The following is a 10,706-nucleotide window of genomic DNA, read 5'->3' on the forward strand; positions in this document are numbered from 1 at the left end:
ATTAAGTGGCTTTGGTGATATGAGCTGCTTGTAAGGACAAACATAACCGCTTGCCATCAAACCTCTTGTGGAATTAAAGTTCAACTTTGTGATAAGGCGATTAAAGTTGTATTTACACAGCAGTTTGGCAAAGAAAAACACCTTCTCACTTCATGGATTAATTTTCAGAACATGCAGTCTGGTTAATCTGGAGCTCTTTTGCTTTTCTATGCTACTCTTATGGGCTGATCCAACTCCTTTTTAAGTCAAAGATTCTTACCTCAGCAGGAGTCAGATTGGTCTCAAATTTGTTTGATGAAAGAGTGAGACATATGAGCATATATGCATTTGTGTACAGTCTCCATCCCAGGACCATCCTCACCAGGCCTTGCTGGGCGAGCCTGCTTTTCAGTCTTGTGCTCTCTCCCCCCCAGCTCAGATAAATAAGATGGACACGTTGTATGCTCCTGTCTGCTAACCAAAAGGCAAACGCAAGAAACAGCTTTGATTTTCTTGGTCCTTCTAATATCAGAGAACAAAAAAAGCTTTATTTTCTTTAGTTTATTTTTGCCAACTAAAAGCTGGAGGATCTTGATGGTACTACTGGCGTAACTCCTTGAGTAACTGCTACATCTGCAGAAAGACTTTAGCAGACAGACATCACCTATTCCTAGTGACTGTTATTCTACCTTTTCTTTTTACTTCTCCAAGTCACAGAATCATGCAGTATTAAATGCATCTGGAGTGCAGACTCTTTGCTCAGTGACCCACTGAAAATATCCCCTTCCTCTTTTTGCCTAATATTTAATTTAGGCAAACTTGCCCCACTCCCTAAACAAAAGCAAACTCATAAATCTTTGCATTCTTAACCTTTTCCTCCTTAAACCACAGTTGAGCAGGAAAGTGCATCACAGCTTCTTAAAAACCAAGTGCTGTTAAAGGTTAGTAACATAACTGTTTACAGCCCTGTGATGAACAAAATTATCAAGGCCACATCTAAAATAACTCTCCATTTATGGTTCATTCTGGGAAGCAATGGCTGTAGAACAATGAGCTTGTTTTGTAAGCCTTTGTTGCTTTTTTCTTCCAGAGACAGAGAGTTCAGAGAAAATGTATAATGTCCGAACTGTATATTCCCCAGGGGAGGAATTATCATGAGATTTGCAACTCTCACATTCTTGCTGCTTAGTAAATAATATATAATAATTGTAAAATATAGAGCCAGAAGAGGACTCTATTCTAGGAGTGATCCTGTTGAAATTAACAGGGCTACTCACAATAAATTGTATTTCTCAAGAGAAGCATAACAGCCAGGATCTGCCCCCTGGGCAACAGTGGTGGTGGCAAGGGCTGGGTTGGCTATGGCCGATCCAGCATTTGGGCAGGCAGTGATGCCAGCTTCAGTTCTTTCGGCCACTCTAAGTGGGAGTCCAGGGCTGGTGCCCTGGTCACCCACCGTTTGTTACTCTGCTGTTTCTCAACATGGGTAAAGCGGCAGAACTTGATCCACAGTTAGTTATATGTACCTCCAGATTTAAAAACAGAAATGGTACTTTTTTCCACCCTTAATTCATCTTCTTTATGAAATTATTAAAAGTCTTATGGTCAGCACTCCTCGGTTTAGTGCACATGCTGGGCCCAAACCTATTCCTTTTACTAAAGCAGGTAAAACCACTGACTTTGAGAGAGCTTCTCATGTGAAGAAATCAGGATTTGGCCCTGTATCCTGATATTTTCACAAATACACAACATTGTTCATGCATGCATCCTATATTAGTAACTGCTCAAAAATTTTAGCCCCCAGTGCCAGGACAACCTCAGCAAACAGGAACCTGTCCTGCCCAGCAAAAAAAGAAAGCCATACCAAAATCTCTCTCACTACACAAATCAGAAGGTACTATAGAATGCAAACACTGACAATTAATAGTATATGTGGAGCCAGACAACTCCATTTACTATATGGTAGAAATTAAATGATTATATTATCAGCGAGTACAAGCCACTGACTAATTATACTGCTAAATAACCAAATATTTTTGTTGTGTATGAGAAAAATAATAGCTATTGTCTTGAAAATTGTTCAAGGCTAACACCATCATGCAGCAAGAGAAGCACCCAGAGAGACAATATCACTGAGGCAAGTTCTCTTTTGACTGCAAATCTATTTTTCCCTTGTATACAAGAGAAAGTGGCTACAGTACTGCAGTGTACTGGAAAATTATACCCAGTTTTTCCAGGGGATTCCCTATGGTTTATCAACAGGAATCACAATGCTCATTGTACCACAATTGTCTTTGACGAAGCAAATACAGCAGTAGAGTAATACAGAAAGATGCATGTGCTGTGCTGATAGGTGAATATTATTGGGGTTCATCTCAACCTGGTGCTCAGCCACTGAGAAAGTCAAAGATCCCACAGATTTTGCTTTCCAATTCAGACTCCAAATCAGGGGACCATTCAGAGTTTCTCCTCCAAAAGAAGCTTCATGTGTCTCAACAGTGTTTGACAGAAGTCTGCACGCTTTCCCTGTGACCTCCTGCATGCTGTATACCCTTGCTTGTGTTTGAGTGTGTAACTATGCTTATGCTTTCTTGGTTAAGACAGGCTGAGCATTGCATGGTTTTAAAGGGATTTACAGCAGAATTTCACAGAGTTTTTCTCTCCTGCCTTGCGGCCTCAAGGCTGTAGTGTCTCATGCTAAAATGCACACAGAACAATTTGTGCTGCATTTCAAACCATTCATTCATCCTATTTTCCACAAAACAACCTTGTGCTCCAGGAAATCCTGGCCTCCGTCCTTTCTCAGTGAAGTCAAACTCAGGGGCTGATTTTGCTCGTTTTTAAATCAATAGGCCTTTTTGCTATTGCTGCCCATGGGAGTAAGAGTATACATTTTTGTCCCAGAAAATAAAAGGACGGTGTTCCCAAGCAGTAGCAAGCAATTAAGAGCGTCTCTCAGAAGGACAATCCACCACTCAGGACACTGCAAAAACACCTGGAAGACATACATTTGCTCTAGATTATTTCAATACATGCAGGGAATATTAGGATTCCCTGCTATTTCCTTCACTTTGCGATGCTTGGTTCCACTGTTGTGCATTTAGGTGTTTACATTATTTTTCCCTAGGTAGAGCTATGCTACCCTGCAGGCCTGATATGAAGAGCTTCCGATAAATGTATTTTAAGTCTGATTAGGTTGCTTGCGTGATCCTAATATACTTGAGTATTTCAGCCTTTTGGGCATGATATAACTATAAATGCTTAGGCTCTGAATCAGAGAGCTATATCAGTCCTGCTACTTGCCAGATTCCTCAGCCTAGCAGGACCAGATCCCCTTTCAAACGATGGTTGTAAAAAGTACTTCTGCTTTTTTGTTCCTTTTCTTCCCCCTTTTCCCTGTGATCTGCACTGGATGTTCCTCTGTTTGTCCCTGACATAGTCTATTATTAACCCTTGATGATTCCGACTGACTGTAACTCATTATACTTTCTCCAGATGTGTGATCAGGGGGCAGCTTTGGTAAGTGAAGTTAAACCCAAACAGACACAGGAAAAAGGGTTGGAAGCCTGGGCCTGCTTTTTCCCCCAGTTATTTGCTTATATAATATTTAAAAGATTAAAGGCAAATCCAGATCCTAGTCCAGAAAATGAGCCTCGGGCAGAGCAAAGGAGCCTGTTATTGAAACTGAGTGACTGAAAAGCTCAGGACCGAACATGTCTCAGGTTAAAGAAACCGTAACATGTACTGAATTGTATTTACTTGTACAAGCAGTATGGCAAAGGCAGATCCAGGGCTCTGGAAAGAGGGGTGCTAATGAACTCAAAAGACTATGCTGCATTTTCTTTAATGTTTCCGCCCTATCGTCCATAAGAATGAGGTTAAACATGACACCAATGTTACTGTCTCATGTTAACATTGTCAGGTGCATATCGTAAACCTGAGACAGCATTATGCTCCTTCTAATTCTTAGAACTCCATCCTCAGTAGGCATTCTCCACCTAAAATGACTGATTTAAAAGATCCCCATAAAGTCCCCAGTGCACTTTTTTTCTACCTTTAGTCAAAAAGCAAGTTCCAGATTCTGCTGTTTGCTTCCTGTGGGTTGCAAAGGCCAGCCTAAACTCATTTTAAGCACAATAAATTATGTTAAATCTTCCATCTCATGAGCATACCAATAATATTATACCTGTAATGAACTATGTGACACACCATAACAGAACTCTGGAGGAGCCAGGAGTGGGGAAACACCACCATTCTACCTCATTACTATGTTACTATTAGCAGTGGAAACAAACATTGACAAACATAGCCTAAGGAGCTGCAGGAAATCTCCTCACCTGGTAGATCATGACTTTGAAGTTCCTTCGCTTCAACAGCTCTGCTTCATTGACCTCCAGCTTCTTGATCTGCCCAGCTTGCTTCTCCAGGTTCTGCCGGACGGTTTTCACATTGACGCTCACCTTTCGCACTTTTTCAAGCATCTTGTTCACAGTGTTGCTGGTGGTGGTGTGTGCTTTTGTGAGCTTGGTCAATTCGCCTTGGATGCTGGACACTGCGCTATCCATCTCTTGCTGTCTCTCTTCCAGCTGAGCCTGGGTCATCTGGATCTGATCCACTGCCCCAATGATCTTGTCCAAAAGGGTCAGCACCATCACCCCGTTGATCTGGTCTGATTTGATCGGTTCCTCTGCTGCTTGCTCCTCAGAGGTCTCAGAGGCAGTTGGTTGTTCGATAATTTGCAAAGTGGTGTCCTCCATGATTTGCTTGGGGAGTCCTAACTAGCAGAGCCTGGAGAAACTGTTGCTGCAGAGGGGAGAGAGAGAGAGAGACCCAAATCTCACTAAGCTCTCTGTGCTGGGAGACGAGCCAGAAATGGAGAGCACAGTGTGTGGATATGTGTGTGCTTAAATTCAAATGGCACAGCTCTGCAAAGCTGTCCAGTAAAACTGCCCTGCAAAATTTTCCAGGCTTGTAGGCCATTGGCTGACTCCACCTCAGCTATATAAAAGGAGCCCGCTGCCAAATGCCTCATGACCCACCCTTTCTGAAATGATTAAAATAGTTGGAGGGGAGGCAATGGCTTTTGCATGCGAGCACAGGCACTGCTCACTGAGGAATGTGAAGCTCTGAACAGCCTCTTCTTTACCATAAGTTTAAAGGCATTCTGAACAAAGCTCCAAAGAATCTGAGAGGAAAAAACAAAACCCTTTGTGTAAACTGCTAGGGAAGCTGGTGGAAAGAAATAATCTCCTTCTGGGCATAGCTTTTTGTGATGAAGGGAGGCTGGTTTTGAAACAACTGTGCACAGACATGCAGGAACTCAGCCTGGAAAACTCAGAAACTTTTGCCTCCAGTTAGCATTTTTTTCCAGGTCTGTATGGGGCTGATTGTCAACATTTTAAAGAGAGGCTTATCTTCTGAATCACAAGTTCGTGGCACATACCTTTTGGACTGTTCACGCTACAGATCTGCACGGACCCATATAGGAGAATATTTGTGAAGGCAGACATACATGTATGGATTTACACAGGCAAGATAACATGTTACATGTGTGTTTGTGCTTATATCTGTCTGCAGATCTGACATAAATAGGATAAATAAACTCGGCAGCATAAAGTGAAACGGCTAATGGTCCCATCTGAGAGCTTCCCCCTGTTCACCAATAAAGTCCAGGTTTTTTAACTATATTTAGTAATAAATCCCAAATGATCAAACAACAGATTGGACATTTAAAGATGCATTCAATCCCCTAAAATTATATGTGAAGTCAGAAATTTATCTTCTGTCAAGAGTGCTCCAATAACCCAAGTCAAAGTCCACAGGAGTCATCTGTTCTTTTCTTCTCTTCCTTTCAGTATCTGAAAGTTTCTTCAGGTTTCCTCCAATGTTAATTGTGTTTCTTCACTTTTATATAATAATTCACTATTTATTTTTTCTTAGAATTCTTCATAACACAACTCTCACTATCTTCTACTCATGTCTACTTTTAAATTTTAAGGTTGTTCCAAATTTGTTCTTAATTGTTAGCTGATAGAACTTACACTTCCCTGCAATAGTCAAAAAAGTTTGTCTAACTTTGGTTTGGAAGGAGACAAAATGCAATTATTAGCATTCTTTGTGCAGAAGGCACTTCAACCTATGCCATAGAAAAAGATGCTGTATGCAATACCCAATGGCATTACATTACTTAATGCTGATTATTGGCAGTAGTAGATTATTTCAACACTGGTATCATGCTCATTGTGCAGAACACAAAGAAGAAAACCCTCCCTGCTCTTTAAGTTCTCAAGCTAAATATTAATAGACCAACTCACAGGTTCTTGTAGATCCTTAAAAGACTGCTAGTCTAGGAGATCAGTACCAACCTACTGCTCCAGTGAGATAATTTTGGTAGGACCTTTATGAGGCATCATTGAAGAACACCTGTCCCAGCCCAACAAGCCTAAGAACCTGAATGGATTGATGTGGAAGTGGCAGATTGAAGGTCTGCATAGAATGAGTTCCAGATGAGACCAGCTCACCATTACTTCTTCTTGCTCATACAAAGGTAAGTGATCCCCTGCAGACACAAAAACTGTGATTAAGTTTCTACTGGCTCCTTTTATACACAGCTGAAGGATTCACTGCTGGCAGACAATCAAGCTTGCTCTCATTAAGGTTCTAAACAGTAGGGGATGCACACTCAGCATGTCGTGTCTCAGGGTGGGGGATTCTGCAGCTGAGTCTGGGGATCACCCTAGTATCTGACCATAGCTTGGCAAACAAAGCTGAATCCATGTGGTGTTCCATTTCATTATGCTTGAGACCTACCTTAAGATGGCCTTAGTTGAATTGTTGGATTCATGACATACAAACTAGGGAATCCACTGCACACAAACATTTCTATAGCAACTTTGTTCAACCCTGACCACAGTCAGAACATTCACTATCCCAGCACTCGGTGTCACATGACAGGGTGACTTGAGAAAGCTCTTGTATCCACACTATAATATCAATTTAGATTTGGTTGCCTCATACATCAGCAAATTGTAGACCACAATCCCACTGCCAACATGTCGTGTCGCCTGTCAAAAAGAATCTCCTTTATGAATTGTTTCTCAAGGGATAGGCCTTTTTATGTCTGAAAATAAAAGAAAGATTTCCCATGTTTGCAGCTGATGAGTCAGTTCCACGTAGAACATGAATTCCTGACAAGAGTGTACTGAGGCTTTTCAGTTGCTTTTCATGTTGTCTTTTTTTCAGAGCTGCCCTCTACATGGGGGTGTTGCAGCTAACATACAGCACAGGAAGTTAATTGTTTTCTTATTTTCTAGTTCTGCTATAAATTCCCTAAGTTCCTTAGACTTTGCCCCTGTGCCTCAGCTTTCCCATCTGTAATTTGGGAGTAACAACCACAACTTCACAAGGGTGTATAGTTGTAAGGCTGGCCTGAAGAAAACAAATAAATGGAATTGTATTTTTGGTCTAGCTATTTGCTAGAACAGGCTAAGTGGAATATTCTCTATGCTTGTTCTGCACATAGTGTGATGAGAAACTTTTCATGTTAAGATTCATTTGGACATGACCATGTTCTTTCTCAGTAGTGACATCCCTAGATGACCCCATAGGTGGCAACCTGAGTTCCTCCCCACTGAACATGAATGCTCTTTATCCTTTTAGCTCATATTCCACAAACTGTCTCAATCCCAGTGATTTGTTACGCTGTTAACATGTAATAGATAGAATTTGTTCTTTGAAGTTTCCATATCTCTATGAATGTTTTTGAGTCTCAATAGCCCACCTACCAGATGCATTGTATAGTACTGCTGACAGAATTCTGCATAGAAAGATGTTTATTACTTTCATGAGCAGCAGGTGCTGGCTGTTTGGGGGCCTATGTAAAATGACACGTACATCACAACTTAGCTCTTCATGTAACATGGAACAAGGAAAAGAAAAGTCCATAATTGCAATCAATATCCTTTTCTCTTTCCATTCGGTGACAGTTTAAATCAAGAGATCACATCTTGAATGTGCTGCAGAAAATGAACTGCATGCTCCTCTGTAGAGAAGCCTTCAGACAGGGAGGGTGATACATTGGGAAGGAGTGCAAAGGGAGCATTTTCCGCAGCTGCCCACGCTGTTTCCCTTCTATGGACATTACAGTTCTCTGCTGGGCTGCCTGCAGAATGGCCTACTTCAACAGCCCCAAACTCATTCTATAAGAAACTGCGGTAGCGTTCATGTGATGTTGTAGCCATCATGATCCAGGAAATATGAAAAATTATAGGATTTTTGGGGGTGATATCTTTTATTGGATCAACTGCATGGTTGTGGCAGACTCAGGCAAGCTTTTTGAATGCAGTGCTTTAGAAGAATATGTTGCAATAGAAAGCTTGTCTACATCTAGCTGAACCATGAAGTTAGTCCAATAAAAGATACCACCCACAAAAATTCTTGCCTCTGATCTATTATTTCTCATAGATCTCTTCATCTTTGCAGGTTATTCTGAAGGATAAAGCCAGCTACTTAAATAACAATGAACAACACAGTTTTGCAGCTATAATATTCCTGCCTTTTCTATAAAATGAGGTTGCTGTCTCACTAATAAGCACTGTGTTTGTTAGGATAGGCTGCTGGCATGCTGAGATCACTGCCTATTATCCTGACCGGTACTTCATCACTGTTTCCTTGTGCTTCCCATCTGCCTGTGTGTAACTGTTGTCTCTTACCTTATACTTAGATTATAAGGTTTTTGATACAGGGACTGGGTTTTTGTGTGTGTTTGTATGGCACCTGAAATAATGGGGTCCTAGCCTACTGCTGGGGCTCTAGGGAATTATGGTAATACAAGTAAATATACATATAATCTGTATCCACTACTGAGGCAAGCACACCACATCTGACTCTATAGGGAGATGTACAGTTCCTCTGTGAGATTTTAGTAAAGAAACATTGTTGTAAAAAATTAGATTAGATTGGACATATTTTCCATAGTGCAAAAGCGCTTCTGAAAGCTTTGTAATTGGAATAAAAATCAAATGTTTACGCAAAGACAGTGTCACTAGGTAGAATAACCATTCAACAGTTAAGTGTATTTTAACTAAACCCATTTTATTTGCAAGGCTTGGCTTCCTTCCCAGGAAAAACATGTTTCCATTTAACAATCTAACAGCAGAGGAAATTATGCACCCTTACTTGCAGGGAGGTTTCTTGTGCTTCATCAGCTTTCCAGTCTCTGCAAAGCTGTGGCTTGAGATTAATCTGGGTATTGGTGGATGGAACTGCCTGGCCACTGAAACATGCTTCTTACAACGCTTGGATTCAAACCAAGGGGCCTTGTTCACACCACTGCCGTTCCATGGACTTCCACAGCAGAACGTCTGTTTGATATCTGTGTAAGCGAGAAAGTATGAGGCCCAAAGGGTGTGGAACTGCTGTACAGGCTTTGCTGTGCTGCATGTCATAGGGACTAGGGCACTCCACTTAATGTATCAGTGCAACAAGTAGTCTTTAACATTTTTAAGTAATAAGACAAATATGCTCAAAGGCAATACAAGTTCTTTACTCAGGGTTTTTTGTCACTGCGGGTTGGATCTCTCTCTCGTCCCATGGCTTACATCCCGCGTGGAACCTAATGCCAAAGAAAACTAACTTCCTACCCCTCTTCTCAGCCCACCTGGCTGCGTGCGAAACACGTCACTTAAGTACTGTCTTTGTGAAAAGGTCCATTTACTGCATATAACTGGAAAACCTATTTTTTTCTGCCAGAACATTGCATCATCATTAACACATGCATCCAGCCACACGGCTTATTTTCCCCTGCATATCCCTTAAGTGATTGCTGTGGAGAACTGCCAAGTGCCGCCCGTTGCAGGCTTGTCGTATAACAATGTGCCGTGCTGGTGCAAAGCGGTAACAGAACAAAACCGGAGCGGTGTCTGACTGCAGTATTCTGAGGTAACGTGATGCCGTCTTCCCTTGATAAAGGTGAGGCTTCAAGGCGAGCTGGTGACATCTTATCATCCAGGGTAACACCTTGTTGCTACTTAATGGGGAAGTACAAAGGACACTGCAAATCTGAGAGGGTAATTAGCTGTGCTGGTCTGAAGTCAGCCAGAAGGCAAGGTAGAGATGTGCCTTTATAGACCAAAATATATAGAGAGCGCACAAGCTGTTGTGAACTCAAGCGCACTGGTGCCCCGATGCAATGCAATGATATACTGCTGCGACACAGCGAGGGTGCGACACCGCGTGATGCTTGGATGCGACATATGGCTGCAAAGGGATGATGCTACGTTGCAGCGGGGGTCTGCTCCCACGCCCCCTGCCTGTGCATCCGAGGCACTGAGCCTGCCCTTGGGGCTTCTCATGACATCACTGCATCCCCTCAACACGTCGGCTCAAAAGTGGCGACACCAGCAGGTTGTGCGGGGATAGCGTCACCAAATGTCGTGGTGATATCAGCGGCTTGGTTCCGGGGCCCGCGGCCCTGCCCTCCGCGAGCAGTGACCTGGGGGAGGGGGGCGCGCTCCAGGCCGAGCAACGAGGCCGACACTGAGGTCCGGGTCGCACCCCGCCCTCACTTCCAGTCACGTGACAGGCAGCCGCGCCCGCTGCGAGCAACATGGCGGTGCGCCGTCGCTAGGAGACGCCCCGCTAGTGCGCGGCGGCGGTACGTCTGCCTGCGCGGTGACGTCACCGACGAGGAGCCGCCGCGGATCAGCTGATTTTGCGGCGTCTGCCGC

At 42.8% G+C, this 10,706-nt stretch overlaps 2 protein-coding genes across 2 annotated transcripts in view; one reads left to right on the forward strand and one right to left on the reverse strand.

The window, feature by feature from the left end:
* Nucleotides 1-4,954, reverse strand: part of CAVIN1 (caveolae associated protein 1) — a 36,216-nt gene extending 31,262 nt beyond the window's left edge. The window contains exon 1 of the mRNA XM_014521201.2: nucleotides 4,317-4,954. Within this exon, the coding sequence (XP_014376687.1) occupies nucleotides 4,317-4,736 (420 nt within the window). The 5' untranslated portion in view covers nucleotides 4,737-4,954. The remainder of the gene's footprint in view (nucleotides 1-4,316) is intronic.
* A 4,973-nt stretch (nucleotides 4,955-9,927) lies between these two features.
* The window catches only part of ATP6V0A1 (ATPase H+ transporting V0 subunit a1), a 58,526-nt gene continuing 57,747 nt past the window's right edge, over nucleotides 9,928-10,706 (forward strand). The window contains exon 1 of the mRNA XM_025207311.1: nucleotides 9,928-9,948. The gene's annotated coding sequence lies outside the window, so the exon portion shown is untranslated. The remainder of the gene's footprint in view (nucleotides 9,949-10,706) is intronic.

Source organism: Alligator sinensis, unplaced genomic scaffold (genome assembly GCF_000455745.1).
Source record: "Alligator sinensis unplaced genomic scaffold, ASM45574v1 scaffold919_1, whole genome shotgun sequence".
NCBI classification, from domain to species: Eukaryota; Metazoa; Chordata; order Crocodylia; family Alligatoridae; genus Alligator; species Alligator sinensis.